Here is a 24,972-nt window from a genome sequence, read left to right on the forward strand (position 1 = left end):
TTTCCACAAAAGAAGATTACATATCCTCCCACACCAGTCATGCTTGGTGAGAAGAGACTTTTTAGCTGCCCCAAACCAGTCTGATAGGCACAAATGCAAACACTTAATTTGGAGTTCCTTATACCACACTGAAATTTGGAAGGAGTACAAATAAGATCGTCTTTTCTTCTCTCCCAGGAAAAAGGTTCTAATTACACTGGAACTAAAAGGGAAGGCAGCTTCACAAAATAAAAAGATTGTAATTGCCTGTTTGCTAAGGGGAATAGCTGCAGTAATTAAAAACACGCCCTTTAGCAATTCAATTGGGCTATGTCAATCAAGATCAGTTTTCAGACAACCTGTACTGGGATCCTCTAAACGGGATCTGGGACCACCTAACATGAGTAAGATACAGCCTAAGAGTCATAGTTCATCCTGCCAAAAGCCAAGGTGTATTCTATAGCTTCTAGCTTTTTGTTGCATGGACAAATGTGTTTACTCCTCTCTTCCTGTTCTGTGCAGGCAGACAAGCTATGCATTTTAAATGCCAGACTAGCAGTATTTTCTGGATATATATCCCTGGGACACACGTGCACATGGCGTAGACAAACTAACAGATTTTCTCAGAAGATCAATCCAAATATGCTCTAAATATGGCTAAACACTGCTATACAGCTGTATCTCAAAACAGGCTTTAAACTCAACAGAAGTACAACAAAAAAGGTTAGGCAAACATCAAACATCACAGGTGTATGTGGTAATGATTTGGATTGACAACTCAAGTACTGAACAAAAGGTAAAGTCTTTAACTTAAAAGAAGACTAAGCTAAGTAAGAGCACTCCAGCTTCTGTCATGAACACTGACACAGAGCTGTATGGTAGTATGCACATTAGCAATTCCATTTTCAAAGCCTTACCAATCAATCAGATAGATGTCTGGAGTCAAGTTATTTTTTTTGAAGTGAGCAAATAACTTTGGCAGATTTTCTTCAAAGAATACCTCAAATGCGGCAAAGTAAGTCAACATCTGGGAAACAGAATGGGGAGAAAAACAAACAGCTTTATTATTAATAGGCTTAAATGTATTATCTGTTGTTCAATTAATGACCCTCAAAAATAGGATCCTATGAATTCCATAATACCATAAAGAGCTAAACATTTACATAAAGAACAGCATCTGCAAGCACAGAGTTTAAGATTCACTCTCTATACCGTTCTCATACTAAACAATATAATTATTGGTTTGGGTCTTAGCCAGCTTCCTTTGGAAAGAAAAACACCAGCAGGAGAGCAGTTATTTGCTGATTTCTCAGAATAATTATAACAGAATGGTGCTTTATGCCTGTGGCAGTAATTTAATATTATACTGAATGAAATCCAAGGCCCAACGGGTTATAAAATGAAATATGAAACTAAAACATTTTAATAGTCCACAGCAAGACTGAAAAGTCCAGTTGGCTCCAGTCAAAATACCAAAGATTCTTTTATACAGTACATTTTAAAATTAGGTAATCACAGAATCATAGAACCAGACATTTCCATTGCAAAGAAGAAGAGCTGAAGTTCACGCCAAGGAGGAGAGACAAAGTTCGCACAGAAAAGCTAAAGATCAGGACAAAACACCTATGCAAGAGAAACAGACTGTAACTCCCATCTGATACCATAACCCCTAAGCTGTACTATTTTTAACACTAAGACTTTCATGTTAATTTAAAATTTGAGTATTATGTTAGATTTCATAAGAGAGGGCATGGAAAATCTAATCCAACCAAGAGCTAAAAACAAAAGGCTTTTTAGCTCCCTCACCCCTCTTCTTAATACTATAGGGAGAAAAGTTAAGCAAGGTCCTTGAATGATTCAGTAATTTTAATCACAATATCCCAGTGAGTTGTACCAGCATGCTTCTCCCCAGAACACCATGACAGTGAAAGGAAAACAGAAGCTTTCAGGAGCCTTTTGTCTGAAATCCTTTGAAAGGATGACAGATAGTCTCCCAGCATTTTAATGTCCTTACAGATTTGTTTCCCATTTCACGTGAATGAAGTGGCAGATGTGACCTTCACTCACAGTGGCAAATAAAAAATTAAGCCTGGTAGTCAGCATGTGTTGAAAGCTTAAAAGCCAACCAGAGATGGTTGCAATGCCACAGGAATTACCATACAGAGTTATGCAAAACCTCTGAACTATCAGGTACTGAGAAACAGCTTCATGGCAAACATGACACCAGAGATCTAGAAACCCACTTTTACAGAACTGTACAACTGAAATAGCTTCCCAACATGAATCTTTAAATGCATGAAGTCCGAGCATCACATGACACCTGTGAGTGTACAGAAAGAAGGGGGTAATGCAATGGAGAGTTCCAAAGCGATCTCCTTACATGCTAGCACCACAGTAAGAGTTCTACCAAAGCATTTCAGAAGCGCTCTAGAGAAGGGATCTTAAACATAACTGCTATAATCACATCTATTGACAGCAATGCAGGTAGCTCTATTAGAAATGCAGCAGCAGGTCAGGTATTGATCAAATCAACATTCAACAAGACATTCATTTAGCAGTAATTAAAAAAAATAATCTAGTTTAATGAAACTGTACCCAACAAAAGAAGATAAATCAGTATAAATTACTATCAGCTCCACAACTAACTTATCTGGTCTTAGTTTTTCAATTAGATCTTAAGACAAATGAGCACAAAACAATGGGGGTAGACAGCAGATCAGTACATTAACCCCAGGAAGCCAAAACTGTCTCACTCTGTGTCACTACTCTCTCTGAAATATTAGGTACAAAGTTTTCCTTGCAGTGTTAATCACTGCTTTGTAATTTCACAGTATGTTAGTATCATTTCATGTCTACTCTATCTCTACTCTCCTGTAAGCATCCATTTACCATATAGCCTCTATTTAGCCAGGCAAATAGAACTAAACGTCACTATCCAAGAGCATATCAAACCCCAGTATATTAACTAAAAAACCAAACCAAACCCAAACCCCAAAATAAATCTTATTCCATCAAATTTACTTCCAAAATAAGCTTCACAAGAACCATCTTTACACACTGAACACATAAACATGTCTTTTTGCCAAGTACAGTAATGGAGATCACCGACACTTCTAGCAATGAAGACTGTGCTGTGGTACATCTCCCCATGGGCAACTGATGAGATTCAGGGGCTACAACAGGGAATGCCATACTGCTTTTCCAGCAGGCAGTACTGATAGGATCCCTAGCGTCTTCCTGTTTGAGTAACAAAATAGATTGCTGTTGATATCCATTCCCTTTCTTTATTCTTCCCATTTGAACTCCTGAGAAGCAGATCCTATTTTCAGTGTTAAAACATGAATAACTGGGAAAAACAATGCCATATACTTTACAAAAGCACGCTTCAAAAATAAATTCAAAACAGATTTCAGCAGGTATATCTTATTTTGCTAGGGTATACAGGTAGCCCAGTGTACCTGCTAGCGAGGTACTTTAGAGACTACAGAAAGAAGCAGCTGCCACTGAATATCAGAGGGTTCTGCCCATCCTATTCACCCAGACTCCTCTTCAAACGCAGCTGCTACAATAAGAGATGGGAAACCTGGTTCTCCCTGCAGCAGTCTATTTTTAGCAAGCTATTAGTTAGGATAAAAGCACCTTCCAGGCACTTCGAATATTAAGGTGTTTCCAGCTTTCAACTACAGTGCTCAATTTGAAAAACACCTATAATAATGTTCTCATCACTATTCTTTGAGGATCATAAAATACCAGCTGAACAATTTCATTCACCTGCCTATTCAAAAAGGTTAGCGGGGTGGGTTTTGGTTTGGGTTTTTTGAGGGGGTGAAGTGTGTATTGTTGGGCTTTTTGTTTATCAAGCTTTAAAACAAATCCTGATTTCTCCAAGATACTGAGCCCATAGGTTTTTACTTCTTAAGCTCTCCCTATACCTACCCACAGCATGTCGAGAACAGTTTTCTTGCATACTTACAAGGCCATGGTCCACACGGAAAAACGCCATCTGACAGGGTTTATTTAGAAGGTTAGAAAAAGCAATGAAGGCATCTGCAGTATCCAAGTTCAAGATCAATACTGCTGCTATGAACGACATGCCCTGTACCTAAGGAAAGGAGAAGTGTTACTATTAAGCAATAACTGTATTCTTCCAAGAACGCTGCCTCATTTAGTCCTTGTAATCACTACTGTTTAATGCACTCTTGTTGCCGCTTAAGTCTGTGAAATGTTCAGAAAGTAAGGATTTTTTAACCCACTTGACCCTTTGGTATTGCATTTCAGAGCATGGAAGTCAACAGTCCCCACACTGCCTCCTCTCAAGGAGTAAAGACACCTCTAAGTAAAAGTCCTAGGGCAGGCTAGGGTGACAGCACTTTCAAAGATGCAGAATGAAGATGTTTCTGAAGAATAAGCTGTTCATAAGTAACTCCTCCCAAGGACAGGTCATATATGCCCTTATTTGTGGAAAGCTGGCCTAGGACACTACAGACAAAGCCTGCTCTTTCCTTTTTCAATCAATTACCAGCAGTTACAGACAACTGCAACGACTCATTTGACAAGCAGTACCATTTTAAGATTAAGCTCTTGTTCCATTTATAATAAACTCATAATGTTGTTGCATTTTTCTACAGCGTATGCTGTGGAATCAATGCTGAATCCAAGCCAAGCTTGCTCACTCAGAGGCTGCAGTGCTGCCACCGCAGAGCCATACAGACAAAGGTGTGACAGTCTTGTCCTGCAAACCTGAGGAACAAGCTCCTTCTCAACACAACAGGTTCCATGCCATTTGGAGCACACCACCTGATGTGCTCTTCTCCGAGCTTCCCTGCAGTTATGTTCAGCAGCTTTATCCCAAGCATCACATGCTACTCTCAGATGTACATCTACCATCTCAAAAACAACTGTTCCCAAATAAAGAATAAGCTCATATATATACATAAGTTTGTATGAGAGATATATAGAGAGCTATATATACATATATACATCCCTGCCCTAGAAAAAAAGACTAAATGACTTATCTCAAATCTACTCAGTCCTCTCATAATCACTACTTCAAATGCTTTAAGGAAGCTCACATGGCCTTCATGGGCAGCATTGCTTTGAAGACTGTCCCAGAAGCTCACAGTGCTAAGACACAGAAATACGTGCCAAAAGGAGTAAAATGTACTCAACAGAAGTGTCTCAGTAAGACTGCCATCAGGCACAGTACGTACTTCAAAGGACCAAGTTAACTACATCTTCTCTTTTGACTCCTAAGTATGTACTTCTGAATACAAATATATACTTTTGAGTTTTCCAATTACTTAAATTGTTAAGTTTAAAACTAGCAACAGAACTGTTATATACACTTCTCAAGCATGTACTGGAATAGAAGAAAGCACAGAGAAACCCCACAAGTTTTCACAAAATCATGTAATACTGGTCTACAAAGGATTAAGTAACACAACCCTCCCTTCCCCAGTTCTCCCTCCCCACCCCTGAAAAAAAATGAATTTGTCACTTACATAGCCTACATCAGGTCTATAACAAGTATAGGCTCCTAAAATACTGTGCAATGTGTCATGGTAAGGACCACCCTATAATTAAACAAAAACAAAACAACAGATTTGAGTATACAACAAACGTATCAAAAACTCTTCAGTGCTACATATAGCATGTACTTGCTATCTATATTCTTTCCCTATGCAGCTTTAAACAGTCCCAGGTCTTTCAAACTAATGTTGGCTTTAAAAGCATGACACAGCCCTCCATACCACAGTTATTACAAATGCATACAGTTCATCTGATAGATCAATTACATATTAAGTGGTAAATGCTCCATTCCTGGTAATGTCTAAAGCCTTGGGCGACAGAGCCTTGGGTGACGTGGTCTAGTGTGAGGGGTCCCTGCCTATGGCAGGAAGGCTGGAACTGGATAAAGTCCTTTCCAACCCAAACCATTCTATGATTCTATAATTTTAAAACCTCATACAAGAGGAATACAAGCCTAAGAGATTTCTTACAGCTTAGCCGCACTTTGACAATAATGCCAAGAAAGCAGAATGCTAATAAAAAACTAACTCGTCTATTAGACTAGAGACAGAAATCAACCATGAAGAAAACAGAACAGCAATATGCCATAACATACAATCAGCATATCAAGAATGACATGTATAGTTAAAAATGCTCACATTGTTGACTATTAACAGCTGCCATATCTTATACTGAGTACTGTAACTGGCTGAGAATGTCAAAAGTTTTTCACCCCAAAAATGTTGATTTATCACAGTCTAAACTTTTCACAACAGCACTGCTGAAATCTGTGTATAGAAGGACAGAACACCTGGTTAAAATGAGTCTTTAAAGCACACCAAAACCACACAAATTATATTGGCCTTGCATCAAACCAAAAAGGGCCACCAAATCTTGCTTGCTTAATCTGTGCTCTCGCTCACTGGGTATTTGCAACCCAGCAGCATTGATTCACTGACTTGAAAAGTCACCTGTAGACAGAAGCCAACATACGGTGAGCTAAATCAGTAAGTGATTAGCCAACATTAGTTTTTTGCCTCTTTCAAATAGAATCATAGAATCAAACGTGCAGTACCTCAAGGTTACTCTTTCCTAGATTAATTATAGTTTTCCAAAAATCCTCAGGAATTTTTTCCTCTCAAGATACTTACTTCAGATTTGAACTGTATGGGCTGTTTCAGTCAAGGGATGGGCAAGCCCATCTAAACTGAATTTAGCTGAGAAGTGAACACAGAAGTTAACATTGCTTACTTGCTGGAATATACAGAGATTAGGAAACGTCCTTGAGATATCCAGTTTTATTAACTCCAAGCTTGCTTCTCTGTCAGCTGCAGAAAATCCAGTATCTACAGAAGCCAAAAGTTATGCGCTTATTACATGGATCAGTGTATGCTCTTTTTCCCCCCTGCCCCCAGTAAGGGTTTGCTTTGCTCATTTATTTCAATGTGAATGCTAGGAAGTAAGGGCATAGACAGGATAATTCCCTGAATAGGGCACACAGGCTGAGAAGCAAGTATATCCTGACTCAGAGCAACCCTACAGTGCACACTGACCCTCAGTGTTTTGAGGAGCTGGGGAAGGTGCAGGGAAAGGCAGGCCAGGCACTTACTGGTATCTGCTGACAAATCACTAGACAGACACAAGCCTGTTAATCTGTGACCCCTCGCCCTCAACAAGGCTTCCCCACAGCTCCTGAAGTAGCTGTCTCTGTGGAAAGGCTGTGGTGGGAGAGAGAAGCCCTAAAGCAGCAGTATTTTGCAGATGACACCTATCTACTGCTGTCACGTCTCCTTCCAAAATAATGTTCATTTACCCCTTGCATGCATGGACACTGCAGTACACTCTCCATAACTGAAATGGACCTCATGCAAAGTAAGTTTCTAAAGTATTAGTGTTATTTCTGATACCAAAAAGGTCTATTTGTACTATGTCTTTATCTGTACTATGGTTAAGTACAGTTGGGAATTACCTATTGCTACTTACTGCGGAATCAAAACCTAAGAGTTGACACTAGGCAGTACTTACACCAATCACAAGAGCATCTACACTCTAGAAAATAAAGTACATGAGGAAGCTGGAAACATACTAGACAGTATGTTTCCACAAATACTCATGTTATTTAAGACACAGACAACCTTAAGAGAACAAAGCAGGGGATTTCCAATCCAAAATATTTTTCTGTTGATAAATGCCAGTATGTATGTTCTTCTTTTTCAGCTCAGCATACTTACATAGCAAAGGCAATTTTATGCATCTACATGTAGCCTTATACATTCCCAAAATCAGACAACTCTTCCAATCAATTAGTAAATCTCAAACCACTTTGCAAAAAATGAATTGCTGTTCTCTGAAACACACCCAAGAGATGGGCTCAAAGCTGCAAAAAGGGACTAAAATGCAATTTTCCGCTGTAGTTTGAGTTTTGATTCCAAAATTACAGATGCAGCAAAGTATTTAGTGCTGCAATTAAAACTATAATTCCCAAACTTTCCTAGCTTTCCTACAAATTAGCATCAAATCAGAACTGTACCTAGTGATGTTTTATAAAGAAAAATGAACTAGTGTCTTTTATAGAGGGCCACAGTTTCATTGAGAAGAAAGAACCCACCTTGCTCTTGCAAGAATAAGTGTTTTTACTAGACAGCTTTCTAGCTGATTTTTTTTGTTTTGTCTAAAATCTGTGATTTCATTTTAAGGAACAATTGTACAAAATCTCTTATTCTGTACCACACCATAAAATCATTGGTCAAAAGCATACCTTCACCTTCTACTTCAGCCCCTCCTGTGCTAAGCGATCGCCATTTCTCTTTGGCACGAGCCAAGCAAATATCATACAGCTCTGGAAGAAGAAAAACAGAAAACCAAGTCCATGATTTGTACATAGACTCATAGAATAATTAGGGTTAGCAAGGACCTTAAGATCATCTAGTTCCAACCCCCATGCCATGGGCAGGGACACCTCACACTAAACCATGCCACCCAAGGCCCTGTCCAACCTGGCCTTGAACACCACCAGGGATGGAGCATTCACAATTTCCTTGGGCAACCCATTCCAGTGCCTCACCACCCTTACAGTAAAGAACTTCTTCCTTATATCCAATCTAAACTTCCCCTGTTTAAGTTTGAACCCTTTACCCCTTGTCCTGTCACTACAGTCCCTAATGGAGAGAGTCCCTCCCCAGCATCCCTATAGGCCCCCTTCAGATACAGGAAGGCTGCTAGGAGGTCTCCACGCAGCCTTCTCCTCTCCAGGCTGAACAGCCCCAACTTTCTCAGCTTGTCTTCATACAGGAGGTGCTCCAGTCCCCTGATCATCCTCGTGGCCCTCCTCTGGACTTGTTCCAACAGTTCCATGTCCTTTTTGTGTTGAGGACACCAGAACTGCACACAATACTCCAAGTGAGGTCTCACAAGAGCAGATACGCTCATATCCAGTCAGATGACAATTACCTACCATATAAGCAATGCTTCCCCAGCCATTATAAGTTACTAACATAGTAGTTGAACTTTCTAAGCAGGTTACGCTTCCAAACTAACTTATAACTTCAGATTAAGTGAAAAGGAAACGCAACCTAGGCACAAGTTTCCTTTTATGTTGAGGTAATTACTTTTCTTACAGGGCACTGATGTTCAAAATTACAGTCTGAATGGATAACTGGGATAAGTCTACTAAATTCCATGGAAGAACTACACCAAAGCTAACTAAGCCAAGCACAGGAAAGTAGCACAGTGCAGCAGTAGTACAGGCAGTCTGCTGCATTTCCATGTTGGAATTACGTTATGTTAGTCTTTCAGAGCTGTGTTTTTCTGTACTCTGAAATATCACACTAGTTCCATTTTCACAAACACACATGAACAAAAGTACAAATTTTCCCAGGGATTTTCTAATCTCTCACAAACCCACTGCCCTGCTCTAAATCAAAGGAAGCGCGTTACATGCACACTCACAAGCACTGCAAAATTAATGATTCGAAGTTTCTAAAAGAGAAAAAAAGCTCGAGTCATTAATTCCTCCCATCTCCATCTAACATCAAAGCAAGCCACAATGACAACAATAATCAGAAACAATTCACAGCAGCAGTCCTAGAGCAGCTACAAGATTAAAAGACACGATATTTTTTAACAAAACACATCAAAGCAACTCAAAAAGAGCATAACTAGATAACATCTCACACCCACACCCCAGGTTCTGATACACCAGAACAAATACAGAACCGTCCCTGTACTATTTCTCTTTGTAAGACAATGCAGACAAAACATCAGCCTCACCATGGGTGATGTTTAACTCGTTGCCAATTGCCAGGCTCCAGACTTTGCCTCTCACACTGGGTGGAATGCCCTGCCACCACAGCTCTCGCACTTTACGGGAACAACACCTGTTTAAAGGAAAACAGATTATTCCAAGACATATTTCATTGCCAGCTGAATTACAAATGTGTCCTCCTACCACTGGTGAAGGCATCCAAACCAAAATGAACATCAACAGGCCAAGAAGTCAAATGTGATTTGCAGACTGCTTTGAACGGTGAAGAAAAGTTCAATTCCTTCCAAGTTAATTGCTTATTTTGACAGATGAGCGACAATCAAAATACCCAGAATTTGCAACCACACTTGACCAGCAAGAACCACAGGGGTCAAAAATAAGCAAGTGAAAAGGAAATCTGTATCTAGGCCACCCCCTAAAAACTGGGTATTTCCATGCAAGATTAAATACAGGAACTTATCGAGGTCTACCCTCTCCCCGCTCTGTCCTCACCCTGCTGTGCTAATGAGATGTGCAGCTCCCCACCCAGCTTTGCAGCTCTAGCCCTCCACTAAAATGCATGAAGATACAACAAGTAATAACTTCAGGTGAGAGCATTAAAGCCCTTTTAACAGAACACAGGCTTTGAAATGGCTGCAGCTTATGTTCATCAATCTGAGAGCCCAGAAGGAGGAACAGAATTGCACCTAAACACCAATCAAAGTGCTGTTACACTCAGAGGCTGGGGGGGGGCTGGTTTTATTAAGATGACTAACAAAGGCCATGCAGCACTACAGACAGGGAAGGTAGCTTACCAATTGCCTGTGTTGTCTCTCTGCAGGAAATCTTTTAGCACTTAAATATTTATTTTTTCAAATAACTCTCTAGCTACTTCTCTTTCCATCACTGATTATCCCAGCAGGTATAGCACTGTATAATTAAAGAGGCTTCATAATAACATACATGTACTTCAATCAACATCTGATACTGTAATATCAACAGCTCAAGTAGCTCATTTCTGATAAACGCATGGTGTTTAAGCATCATGATTCCTACTTCTACATTCTCTACCACAGATCACCTCTTAGCGTTTATACAGGCTTTTTATATCCTAAACCTCCATTAAAGATACACAGTAAGAATTAGAACTGCATCACTTACAGCCACCTTGTAGAAATAAGGAAATATAAGTTGCTCATTTTCTTTGTTAACTGTCCAAAAGTGACTTTCAAACAAAAGCATCCAAGACCATTTTAAGTAATACTTGCTAATTTTGTAACTTTTCAGGATACAGACTCAGCAATTTTAATTAAAACATAGTATAACATACTGCCTTACATAGTTTCCCAGTTGGGCAAGATTTCATTGTTCCAAGTTAGAACAGCATTGCCAATGCTCTCTTCCAGTTTACAGCGTTCTTCCAGTTGTTTCTTTCTCTTCTGTGCTTCTTTAAGCTCTGCAGAAAAGCAGTAATTCCTTCTTAAGTTATTAAAACCAAAAACCAAATATCCAGAGTTAGCTAGTGACAGCCACAGAGCCATGTACAATCACAGTATATTCACCTAAAAGTACTGTTCAAATTCTAAGCATTTCCCAAACATACAGCAAGCTAAGCAATGATGCCAAATGTGAATAAAGGATAAAGTCAAACTATGCATTAGGCCCATTTCTGAGGGATAGGACAAAGGGATTTAGATAATATATGGCTCCTTAGACCCTTCAAATCTATCCACATTAGTAACTTTGAATTCACATCTCTGACAACGAACAGAGCACCACCTAGAAGGACAAGTCAGAATGTTTGCTAATAAAACCCCACCCCTTTTGTTATGGCAGACTCAACAACACAGGCTAAAATAATACAAGTTTTGCATTTTGTTTTCTCTATTACATGTTGTCTTTGTAACTTATGATTTAGATAACTCAGAAAAATCACAAAAGTCCCATTTTTGATGCTACTTAGTGTGTGGTTAGTCTAAATGTCATACACCACTGTAAACCTTCAGTTCCTTAAAAAGAAGGCAGTTTTCATGTTAGCTTAAACATATTCGACTTTTTTTCATTATCATTCAGTATTTCTTCTTATTGCATCATCAACTACTATTCTTCCCACTGGAAAATGTGTTAGGACATGTGCATGCACACATAAACACAGAGTCTACAGTATCAGAAGGTACTGACCTGACAAGCAAAACTAACTGAAGAACAGCAGTACCATGAACAAGGTCTTTGGAATGAACACATACAACCTGATGGGTCCACATTAGAGGCCAATAGAAGCTGTGCCTAAGAAGAACAGTACCAACTTCCTCGCAGTATTTGCTTTGATACGAGCATATCGTAAGGCTGCCTAAGTGCAGGCTTTGACTTTTTCTCTAAACAAAAAGAGGGTGTTTACACTCTGATTTCCTGACCTCCACACAATATATAACTCTGCAAAGCTGTTCATCTGGATTGGTTTTGGGGAAAACAGGTTTGTCAGGGTGTTTATCTGGACAGAATGACATACTCCAGTCCAGTGAAGACAGCTCAAGGACAAGGCGCATTGCCTAACCTGAGCATCATCCCATTTCTTTCAATCCATCTATCCTTTGTACAAAGAAAACAGATAGAACTCCTCTGGATTACTACATGTTAAATGGATATATTAACATGAGAGTCACATGACCTTCACTGGTAGGTGTATCACGTTCAAAACCACAAAAGGATATTTTCATTAATATGTCAACTGCAGAAAGTAAGTAAATCCTGTGTTCATATCACCTTTCCACAGTTTCTTTTGGCTCAGGACTTCTCAACATTTCCAGTAGTTCTCACTGGACACAACTTCTGTGAATCTGTATTCCCTATTATTGCAATGCTTGTTTTTAATTAGAAAACCCAGGTGGTCAAAAATATCAGCAGAAAGAAGCCACTGCTGTCACCTCTACCTGATGTGCACGGTACAATGTCACTGAGACACCTCTGTGAACAATGTCAGACAAGAAATTATGAGGAAAAAACCTGGGAAAGCCATAAATCTGAGGTGGGAGACTCAATTATCAAATTAACATGACTAGGTACATTTTCCCACATGGAAAATTATGTATTTATATACTACAGCCTGAAGAAGTTGATCCCAACATGAAACTATCAAGTAACGTGCAGTTATCTAAATAATTCTAATCTTCACTAATTTGACTGATGAGCTACTTCGATATATTTGTGTTTAAACCCACAAACAAATGCCACTCATTTATTCTGCTGGAGTCTAGGACTGTTTTTCAGCTTGGGGTGGGCCTTTTTAGTAAAACTACCTTCATTCCTCTCTTCTCTGGATCAATTCTACTTTGAGGGGAAGTACAGATCCCTCACATTACAGCGCAACAGACTGACACAAGTGCATTTCAGGCTTAGAAATACCCCTTAACTTCATTTCTCTCCTCTGAAGACAAGAAATTCCATCACCTCTTTTTTTTGCTTGAACCACCATTTCTTCGTACTGCTGCCTGTGTTTCTGAGCTTCTTCTGCAGGTTTTGCAGGGAGGTTCCTTGAATTTAAAAGAATAATGATCAGTATTTAAAGTTGGCATGCCTGTCTGAAGAAAGTTCTAGACCCTTCTCAAAGAAAAACATATACTGCTCCTGTCAAAATATTTGATCAAAGAACAGAGCAACACATCCTTGGAAAGAAATTTTGTTGCCAGAGTCAGCAGAAGAGAAGGAAAGAACATTGACCAGTTCTGACTACTTTTATACACAAAATATGCTGAGTAATTTCCTTATGTTTGGTAATTTCAGCATTTTTATTATTGAACCAGCTGAACCCGCAGGCTGATCTTCAGAAACAAAGGGACTATACTGGTATATGCCAAGCTGGTAGTTTTGTTTTAAACTGATCTCTGCAGAAAAGATACAAGACCATACTCTCTCTTAAAATGCACCTTGTTTAAATGTTAGACCCACAACTTTCTCTACCCCTACAGTAATGACTCCCTACACCAGCTTTTTTTTCCCCTCTGCTCTCTGAGGCCCCATTTCTATTTTAAAAGCTTAATTCATCCCCTGCACTTCTACAGCAAGAAGTGGCACTGAAGTCATCCTCTATATGCTCCCATTATCAACATCAACATAGCCATTTTGATTTGTGGTTAAGGCCTGTAACACCTCTGCCATACAAATCCACATACTCCTATGTCAGACCACATAAACTTAAGCTAATCATACTTGCAATTAACATAACAACTATGTATCTCATACAACTACAGGATCACCAAAACATCCGAACAGAAATGACTAAGTACTTTGTTCTTCTGTGAACACAGTACTGTGTTCCTAGCACACTTTGTATCTTTGGTTACTAAAAAACAAATGCCTTCACTTTCACATTCCTGTAAGGTGTCACACATGAGGCAGCTGTTAGCTATTGACAGAGTTACCATTAACAGTAGCACGCTTTATTATTTACATAATCATATCACCTGTAAAGTAAGCACAGCTGTGCGATACGTACCTATGAGTATCTTTTAAAATTGAGATTGTTACAAGAACAGGGAAAGTAGATTTTCACATTAGTGTTTTTGTTAACCACAGAGAATAATCTGCTCCTTTTCCAGTTTCAGTTATGTGAACTGAGCAGCAACTTTTTTAAATCCAAATCCTTAAAAGTGATGCAAGTTAGGAAAAGCTTAAAAAGAAAACCAGATGAAACAATGTATATTCTGTTAACTTAAATTCCACTACTTAAAATCTGTCCTATCTCTTAACAGCATCACCATACACATGAGATAGCGGTGTTCAAGGCCAGGCTGGACAGAGCCTTGGGTGACATGGTTTAGTGAGAGGTGTCCCTGCCTACGGCAGGGGGGTGGAACTAGATGAACTTAAGGTCCTTTCCAACCCTAACTATTCTGTGATTCTATGTTTAATATCTAATTAAGATTCAACTAACAAACCCTATAAGTCAGTGCAAAATCAAGAGTAGTTACTTGGAAAAAATTGCTGCATTTTTCTTCTGTACACTTTAAATCTTTCTGTCACAGGAAATAAAAAAAGAAATTGCTTAAAGCCTGATAGGTAAAAAAAAACAAACCAAAAAAAAAACAAAACCAAAACAATCCAACAGTATTAAAACTGTAACTATTAAAAACAGACTCCTTAGAGTCACTGGAAGACTGCACTGCTGTCCAGAGCTTCTCTCTACTAGACAGAAGACATGATGACTCAGTTGCCTAGAACCTTAATACCTTTTCTGCTACAAGTTCCTTAGTCTATCAACAATACAAAAGAAACCAAACTCTGTTATCCTGTAACGTATCACTAATACAATCTGACTGCTGTACTTCTCAGATTCTCTCTCATTAAGCATGATTTTTAACAGGCAAGTTTTAAATACAACAGATAAGCTAATATGTGTTGTTTCCAGCTATACATAATAAAATCTGTTATAACAAATAATCACAGGTACATTGTTCCAGCTGTCCCAAGAAGTTCTGTCATAGTCTACCAGTCAAGCCAAAAAGTGTCTTAAATAACCCTGCAACTAGACTACTTTGATACATGAGCATTCTTCATACAGATCTGTTGATGAAAACACAGGCCTATGCTACGCCAGTTCTTATATTAGAATTTAGACACCATGCCTGTAAAGCTGGGTACCATTCAGAAAATGGCTAAACATAACTGAAGATATGTAATTCAGAAGCAAACCACAGTAAACAGGTGCCAGTGAATTGCTATGGAGTTAGGCTGCATATACAAGAATATCCTTGCAGCAACAGAAGCATGAAACAACTCACCAAGCACTTGACAACCTTTAAAATGCAACACTGAACCCACTGCAGAACAATCATTACGTTGTTTCATTATTTATGGAGGTGTGGTCTTTCTCTGTGTAAACAGGACACTGTATCCTTGCTTCTCAATTTCTGTAGCATATACCAGCTTCACTTTTATGCTTACAGTCTCTCAGGGAAAATAAAAATCCCTTATTCATGTTTAAAGGTAGAATTACTCAAAACCAGACCTCTGCTCTCCAAATTACCTCCTGTCATACAAGGCCGTTGCTTTTATTATAAAATAGTTTTGTTTGAGTCATTTTTCTCACAGTCATCCCACTATCATATTCATTAGCCTGAAAAAAATCTACTTAAAATTTTAAATCATTGAGTCATCAAATATACACAGCAAGGAAAGCATCACTAGGCAAATTTTAAAAAGACCCTAGGTGTTGTGCTTCCCAAAACTTACGCTGGTCTGTCCTCTAAAATAAGTGCTGTAGTGGAGAGTGGTTCAAAATCAAGATTCTTCCTCACATTCTGTTTAGGAGAGAGCGGTTTGTGAGCTCGTCCAGTTTTTTCTTCATATTCCTAGAGAAGAAAAAGACATGGGCAAGTTATAAGAGTGGAGAACATTCAGGTAATGCACATGAGATTCTGAAAAGGGTCTATAAAAGTCTACAGGATAATGCTTTCACATCTCTGCCCAACTGGGTCCTCTTAAAGCTTTTCAACTAAAGCAACCTCAGAATTCTAAACAATGTTCAAATTTCTGTTCAGGAGTAAGGTTTGATGTTTTTTTCCGTTCCTTCTATTTGCAGAAACATCTGAAGTTCCTCTGGCTTTTGTTAAAGCCAGCTTTTACAAACAACTGCTATAAAGGACCTTAAAACCAGCAGATATTACCTGAGGTAGAAAATAAGACCTGTTTAAAATACTTTTGTTTTGATTTACATTGTTTTGAAACTGAGGGCAAAAACAACCACAGGATTCTTGTCTTAAAATCTCATCGTATGATTTCTCCTCCCAAGCTATTTTCAGCTGCAACAGTTCAATGATGGCAAAAAAGTTCGAATTATGGTTAGACAGCAACTCCACAGGTTACAATGCCTTGAAGTACAACAATCCTAAGTCATAACAGAGCATAACGTATGAACTTGGGTTTGCAATACAAATACTGACACACCAAAGCAAGACTAGCCAAGAAGCACCAAGATGACTGGGGTCTGGAGCTAGTGACATACTGAGAGATGGTGAAGACCTTGGCTTGGTCAGCCTTCGGAAGAGAAGTCTTCATAGGGATCTTTGGCAGACAGCAGTAATGGGATGGTGAAGGCAAAGTACAAAATTCTGAGACACTTATATAAAGAACAAGAAGACAACAGGCACAAACTGCTACAAGGGGAATTCTGGTCTTAAGGAAGAAAGTAGGGTAGTCAAACCCTGGGACATGGTAGAACCTCCAACCTTGAAAGCATTCACAGTTCAGATGGATGAGCCCTGGGAACCTCATCTAAGCTCTCTCAGAGAGAGGAGTGAGCCCTTCAGAAGTCCTTTCACCCTCAATTAGTGTATCACTATGATCTGCATCAGAGGACGGGGCATTGCATGTTCTATGCTGTTTCTATTTCTCCTACAAACACTGTTTTGGAAATAAATGTACCGAAAACATGACCTAATGGGATAAAACCTTTACACAACTCCTGTCTACTCCAATGCTTGAAGTACTATAGCAAAGATTAACTATTCAAAGTATCAGTGATATACAAACAAACACTGTCAAATGGCCTGTTGGAAAAAGCAAATTCATATTACAGATACTTCTATATTCAACTTTATAATGAATTTTGCCATTGCCAAACCCCACCTGCTTCCACATGTAGCTTGTTTATACTATTTCCACTAAAATAAAAGATAGGAAACTATAGTGTGAAAACTATTAATTATGAATGAGCACTATTAACACTGTTCCAGCCATGACTTCTTCCCGTGAGCACAAACAGCTCCCCAAACGGTACTGATTTCTTTCTTTTAACCTAACCTGTCCGTTACATCAATACTTCTTTGGTAATAGATTCAAAATTTCCAACACTTTCAGAACACCCTGGATCATTCAGAAAATAAAATGGGACCCCTATGGCTTCCAGGAAGGCCACCTCCACCAACCCCACCTTAAAAAAAAGGACGGATAAAACCCACGCATGAATGCAGAGCAACACAGCCATGGTCTTCTACTCTCTGTTGTACAATTCAGTTCTAATTCAAACTAGTTCTATGGGAGTCATGGGTACAGGCCCATGAAGCTCTCGGGTCATAGGGAAACCCTCTTTTTTCTTATTTGTTAACTGGACACTGCCCTGACAGTCAGTCCTCTGATACCCACATCGCTATGATGCTAACACTGTCATGAATCTGGAATGTCCAGCTCTGTGATACCAGTTAATACTGCTGTGCATGACATCAGTTTGAAAACAAGCTAAACAACAAAGAAAAACTTATCTGAAATACTGAAGGGTACTCAGCTTTGGTTAGTAAACGGATGGAGCTCACACTGAAAAAAGCTGTTCATTAAAAAAAGCCTCCAGAGAGAAAATAAGCAAAGAAATACTAGAAGAAAGGTATTGTGATTAAGAGCATATTCAGAAAGCTATGACAGTATTCTTGCTTTATTAACCCTTGCAAGTGGCTGACAGTGACCAGTGTATGAGTGCACCATCCTAACATGCTTCAGCTGCACCATAAGCACTGTGGTGTCAGGAATGAAGTTCATGTCTATTCTTTCTCCTAGTTTCTATTAGAAGACCGATTTTTTTATTAGCTATTTTTCACAAATTAACATAGTCAAATATTAACCTCTATTACTGCTTCTACAGACAAGGTGAACCTTGTCCCTAAATCTAGCATTTTTACTCCTTTGGGACACTACTAGTGAAAGAAAACCCATCTGGTATCCGCAAGAAACTGTTAATACGCAGAAATAATCATATATTGATCTCCCTAAAGCCTCACAGAACTTGACATTAAAACACATGCACCCAATGCATATTACAGCACAAGTTCCAGAAAAGCTGCCTAATTAAGGCTTATGAAAATTACTTTCAAGGTCTTCTTTCTGTGAAAACCAACTGCAGAGTAAAATTGCTTTTGGAAGGTAAGAAAACCATATACACCAGGCTGCAGTGGGGATTTTATTCTGCACAGTACAATTTGAACCTCTCATTCAGCTAAGCACAAAGTTTTCCAGACCACATTACCATTCTGGAGGTAATCTGAAGGAATGCCTTATTTTGGAATATGGGCGGCTAGTTACACAATTTGCATGTTAGTACAGTTATTCACAGTTCTTAAAGAGCAAAAGCCCACCCCGCATTTCAGTAAGTATTCACTGACGTGTTCTCAGCACTACCCTACAGTAAAGCAGCCAGAGCAGCACAGCAATGGGAGTGGCACGTTTTATCAGATTACAAATCCTTTGTAGTAATTTCATCCTTTCCAGTGGCAGCCAAAACAGAATAAAATGTATGTTGGTGACAGTCGTTACCCAAAAGACTGGATTTTAAATAGGGAAAACTAAAAAAACAAGCACACACACCAAAAAAAAAAACAAACACCCAAAAGTCACAGCAGACAAAAGCTCATGAAAATGATCTTTTATTCCAGTGAGAAGAATGCCATTTCGAACAGAGCACAATGTATGATATAGCAGCGAAGCAGACTGAATCCTCCACAAACTGATATTAAGAGTATCTTGCTGACTGAGCAAGTAGAAGGATTTCCACATGCTGCAATAGGCTAAACCACACAATAGCTCATTTTAAGCTTTTTCTTTTCAAATAAGACAGACTCAAACCTCTCACAGGTACAAATAATTCAGCATCTACCTAAATCCTACACTGCAATTAGGGCTTACTAACCTGATATGGCTGCAAGTTAATTTTAGGATCAATTTAGGATGAGCTGATCCTTTATGACTTAGAATACATCCTTATCACTGAGATCTCTTAGGCTTCCTTCCAGGTTGCATCTTTATCTATTCAGCATTAAGCCACAATAGCTGAACCAGGGTTTGAAGATGCTCTAAGAGAACGTGCTACAGATTAAAGCACTGATTTATAACAAAGCAAAACAAACATACCCACAGAAACATCACACACACGCACACCCTGAAAGCGAGTTTAATTCTGGGCGGAACCTGGTAGCTTTGCAGTTGAGATGCGAGAAACTCAAGTTCTGCTTATCCTCCGTAATTCTTCAAGAAAAAGAAGCTAACCTACAAAGGGATCCTGAACCATCTCTATGGAGAAACACAAATAACTCACCAGAGCACATCACCCGCGCTAACCGGGAGAGGGCTGTGAGACTTCCCACACGCACCGAGCCTCCCCCGGGGACCGGCATCACCGAACCCAAAGTAACACAACCGCTTTACCAAGGTCATCCCGCTCTAGCTCCGCTTATGCAAAGGTAACCACTCTCAGACGGAGCCAAAAGGGAAATTACCCCTCCAGGCTCTACAGCGGCAGTCTCCACACAGCTCCACCGCTGCTCCGCGGCCGGCAGCTCTGCGCGGGACAGGCACCCGGCCTCCGCTCCCACCCACCGCGTCCCCTCGACCCGAGCCCCGGCAGCCGCCCTGCCCTGCGCAGCCCTCTGCGGCCTCGCTCACCATGAAAGCTGCGGTCCTCACAGGCGGCGGTGCCGGAGCCCCATACCCGCCCGCACCGCCGCGGCGCCGCCCGGGCCCGCACCGCGGCCTCGCGGGCTCCCGCCCGCCCCGGCCCTCCCCGGGCCGCCCCCCGCGGGCCCCGCCCCGCCAGCCCCGCTAATCACCCGCGGAGTCGGCGAACCCGATCGGCGCTCTCCGTCTCGCACAGCGCTGCCTGAGCACGCTCGGCGCCCGGCCCCTCCCGGCACAGCCTCCCCGGCTCCGCGTCCAGCCGTTCTTCCCAACCCGCTTCAGCTCTAGGTCCAAGAAGGGTAACCGAAACCTCGTACAAGGAACGTGCATTAGCCACAGGCATGTTCGTTTCCGCACACAGCTGCCCAGAATTAGAAGCAGCGGTCGCAGCTGCATTCCTGACAAGGCGGCATCTCGATTTGGATACCCACACTCGTGCTCCCGTTCCTGGCTCCCGGTCCGTTTGCTGGTGGGTACGGGCAGGGCTCCACGGGGAGCTAGCCCCTGGAGCGGCCCCGAGTGAGGGTGCTCATCAAGCCATCAGTCCCTCAAACGAGTCCCCAAGGAACGGCATCTTTTCAGTACAACTCGTGCTGTCCTCCTCGGACAGCTCTGAACGATATATATATAAATCTCTTCCACAGTTCAGCCAACTTCCACATCACATCTTGTTACATATTCTGCCTCAATCCCGATGAATTAAGTTTGTCATTCTCCTCTGTCCCCTGCTAACTCAGGGGAGATACCCAAGCTGTTATGGCACCATCTTTGGCAGACTCACATTTTACCCTACTTTCTATTCATCTGCAACCGTTACTTGCCCTCTTCACCACACTCAACTAAGGATTTCTTATTCCTTAATCTCACTGTTGGAGGTTAAGGTTTGCAGTTGCCAGGCTGCATTTGCTGCTCACGGCCTTTATCAAGGCCTGATCCTGAATCACAAAACAAGCAGCAAGGACCAACTTTAAGACAACCAAATTCACCTGAGTTTTCCGCTTTCGAGAGATGGTTTTGTAAAAGCTGAGGGAAGTTATTTCTCAAAGGTATCAGCTCTTTTATCAGCTATTGGTTTAAACCTGTGAATTCTCATCTAATTCATGGACACAGCAATATTACACCAGTGAGGAACAGCTCAATGCTTAACAGTATCTGAGCTTCATTCCCACCACCACCAACTGATGACAGACATTTGCCATGCAAGCATCTGGTATCAGAGCACTAATAATTACTACAGTGTCAAGTCAATATGAAAAGCACTACAGCCTCCAACGCGAATGCTTTTTCTCATAATCTGAAACAGTAAATTACTGTACATATAAAAAAACACTTATGTAAAATTACAGTCATTAACACAGGAAAAATACTTCACATCACAAGGAAGAGCAGCCTTAGGCGGACAAAAGTATTTCTGTGCTAAATTTCTGTAGTTTCACAGGCTGAAAGTAGGACAATATTGCAGCTTGTCTGAATGTAGGAAATAGCCATTTGTCTATCCACAAAAAGAGCAGCTCAATTAAGTATATATTCCATAACACACTGTCTGGTGATAGGGGAAGATGCCTCTGTGGGGTGAAAAGCAAAGCACGCTCCAACTCAACCCATAACAAGCCACACATTACACTGATAGTTGGGAGCAGTCACTATTTTTAGGCTGCCACAATTATAAGAGTACCTGAGGCTACTGGAACAAGTTATGCACAAGCTTTAATTACATGACACTTTCCCACTGGAATTCCCCCTCATTCAGCATACAAGATAGGCACTGGACCAGGACTGCACAAGCAAACAGAAAATGTTATTTTTTTTTCTGGGTTTTGACTCTGCTCCATAAATACTGCCCCAACATTCCTGTCTGTTGCTTCAGAGCTTTCTACTCTGTGTCCATCTGCAATCTCTTGCCCTCTATTTATCAAGTGGTTTACCAGGTAAATTGAAGATGGTGCACACCCAGCACTTCACTGCCCTCCTGGCCCCACACATGGGTTTTTTTGTGCCACGAAGTAGCTGTGTGACTGTACAATACACCAGACTGGGGAAATGATACTGCTAAAAACTAACCTTTTGTTTTGCTGGATCAGTTTAGCTCCTCTGGTAATGTCTGCTGTGGGGCAATATGAATATGGAAGGAAAAGGAAAGAATCAGGCAGCAGGACTGTTTGTTTCAGAAGCTTAACTAAAACCAGCAAATCATAAAACCCAGTCTTTCAGTTGGGAAACTAAGATCAGATTCTTGACATGGCACTAGGCCATTAAAAAAAAAAAAAAAAGTAATTTTAACAGAGGCTTTTACATATACAGTAACCAAAGAAAACTTATGAGACTATCCTTCAAAACTTAACAGAAGGAGAATACCAACAGCTGAGCTCAGATACTAACCTTTCAAGCAAATCCTTGAGGGATATATATGAGGGCTTTTTATACTTCAAAACCAGTACAGAACTATTCTGAAATGCAATTAGTTTATTAGTTACTGATGTAACAACACGAAAGATCCAAGTTACACATTCAACCTGCACACTTTGCCAAAGCGATCTGGCAAGTTCTACAGTTAATAGTTCAACAACCACCAGGCCTAGTTGCTTTACCCATCCGCATATATATACTTAATCCTCTTACATTACAGGAAGGATACCGGAGCAGAAGATAACAATGTGATGGCAGAACTTGACGGAAATAAAATTCATGAAGTTTTATCTTCCACTAGGACATCCTTTTATCTTTAGTACCACAGTATTCTCCTATTGCATACTTAACAAAGGTAAGATATTATAGCCAGTTGATGAGGTAAACCTCATACTACCTATTTTTAGGCATCGCTTAAGAGCTCTGAAATGTTCCAGTTTTCCCCTAGCAGTGTCTACTTCTTTCTTCTGACTGCAGGTGATATGGAGCTTAGGCTTGTAACTGTGGTCCCACACAGTCACACTGAAGTTCAATGAATAAAGTCATGCACATGTCTTCCAAAAGGTTAACAATAAAGAGAGAACTAGAAGCCACACACCCTGCTTTGCAGCCCTGTGCTCCAGTAATGAGCTACTTGAACTATTTTTACATATATATATATATATATATATATTTCTACAGCATCATATCTTGAGAAATAGAGACATCAAATTAAGGAACATTTAAAACCTAAGCCTAGATAAGGCCATGTTAAGTCTTCCAGGAAAGAGTAACAGTTCACTGTTTTGGAGACTGTCACCTCTAACCATGCGAAGTGCTACATATCAGATGGTTCTCACCTTCAGCGTTCGTGTTTCATTTGTGCTATATGTAAATTATTTAAGTGCTTTTTGGTTCATATAGAGTGACACGCTTTATTTAAAAAAAGAAAAAAAGGGAAGGGGCCCAGAATAGCTCCTTATATGTGAAGTACTCAGAGACAAAGCATACCTATGAACCACAGGTTTGAGAACAGCTCCTTATTGTCAAATATAGGGTCTTCTATCAGAATGTGCAGTGTACTGTCACGAGTGACTCCAAGATGAGTCACACTAACAAAAAGCCCCAGCTACTCATAACACTGAAAAAGATATCTGCATATACAAACAGCTTCCCTATATACCGATGCTATCTCATACGCGGCAGTATCAAACAAGTGGAAACATCTACAGAAAAGGCTTCTGGCAGGGCAAGCATCTGGTAAGTGCTTGAGCAAGAGAATACAAGCTAAATGGTTATTTCACTTCTGTTTTAATGAACATCTGCCAGTATAAAACACTACCAACACCTGCTTCCAGTTTATGCCTTAAATGTCAATTCCAGGGACTCGGATTACACTGGATGTGTAGAAACATAATTTTACATAAACTGTATGTCTGCTCACTGATCCCTTCACCTCAATTTTCTGCATAGCCTCAGCACCATACCCTTCCAAATAATCTCAGCAACTTTTTCTTCCAACATTTCACTTTAGTGCTGATGTTGCAGAAGAAAACTTCTCTTTCCGATCTAGTCTCAAATAACATGCTCTTTGGTGGAGCTGAAGAGCATGTCAGAAATGTCCCTCCCATTCTGAGTGGCACAGAAATAAAAGGACTGTATTCCACATCAGCTTCATCCTGACACCATTCTGAAATGGCCAAAGCACCAAGTTAACCCCAGGATATAGGAAAGGAGTCACAGGAATAGGGCATTTCAGCTTGCAAGTCCTCAAATCAGTTGCAAATATGACCTCAAGTACTTGCAATCTTCAAGAGACTGTAAAAGTCACCCAGGAATGCCATCTACTTTTCAGTGCACAACTGGTATTATTAAGCTGTTCAGATACCCACCGTAGCACACAGTTACTGTTTACAAACAGCTGCCTGTGTAGGTAAGTATGTTCATGCTCATATTTAGCTATATGACTTCAGTACATACACCAAACTAGTGTAAGGAAAGATACCTTAAACCAACTGATACTTTAAACCATAATTCCACTTCTCCCCATCCCTCTTCAAAACCCTCTGCTCATTTCTGTTCTGCTCCCTTACAAGACCTGTGCATCTCTCAGGATCTCTGACCTTTCCAAGTTTGATACTTGTCTGTCTCTAGAAATTACACAAAAGCAACATGGGAAGTCTATTGCACTAAGGCCTCTTCAAATGGTTTTCTACACTCATGTTTGCCCCCCTGATCCCCAAAATTACCCATGAAGCAGTTACTAGTGCCAGTATCTCACATGTCTAATAAAGCTTCTTTTGTACTTATACTGATAGTGCGTGTCATATTATCACTCAACATCTGCTCAGACTGGTGGACTCCAGTGCATCCTGTGTTTAATTTCACAAAACCTGGATCAACATTTACATTTTCCTGAATAT

General features: G+C 40.3%; 1 protein-coding gene across 4 annotated transcripts in view; it reads right to left on the minus strand.

Annotated features, from left to right (window-relative positions):
- TBC1D14 (TBC1 domain family member 14) overlaps positions 1 to 24,972 on the minus strand; it is a 74,230-nt gene that overhangs the window by 15,794 nt on the left and 33,464 nt on the right. For 2 of the 4 annotated variants that reach the window (XM_061468749.1, XM_061468758.1), the window contains exons 4-12: positions 15,959 to 16,077; positions 13,178 to 13,260; positions 11,069 to 11,186; positions 9,757 to 9,863; positions 8,246 to 8,326; positions 6,739 to 6,833; positions 5,481 to 5,552; positions 3,953 to 4,081; positions 897 to 1,006 (exon numbers count right to left, since the gene is read on the minus strand). In XM_061468749.1, coding sequence (XP_061324733.1) covers positions 897 to 1,006; positions 3,953 to 4,081; positions 5,481 to 5,552; positions 6,739 to 6,833; positions 8,246 to 8,326; positions 9,757 to 9,863; positions 11,069 to 11,186; positions 13,178 to 13,260; positions 15,959 to 16,077 — 914 coding nt within the window. Of the gene's footprint in view, positions 1 to 896; positions 1,007 to 3,952; positions 4,082 to 5,480; positions 5,553 to 6,738; positions 6,834 to 8,245; positions 8,327 to 9,756; positions 9,864 to 11,068; positions 11,187 to 13,177; positions 13,261 to 15,958; positions 16,078 to 20,152; positions 20,278 to 24,972 lie in introns of those variants that run through there. The other 2 variants (XM_061468775.1, XM_061468767.1) reach the window with 2 other exon arrangements.

This window comes from Pezoporus flaviventris, unplaced genomic scaffold (genome assembly GCF_033815535.1).
Source record: "Pezoporus flaviventris isolate CSIRO_AGI_PZ_B2104156 unplaced genomic scaffold, CSIRO_AGI_Pfla_v1 ptg000002l, whole genome shotgun sequence".
Lineage (NCBI taxonomy): Eukaryota > Metazoa > Chordata > Aves > Psittaciformes > Psittacidae > Pezoporus > Pezoporus flaviventris.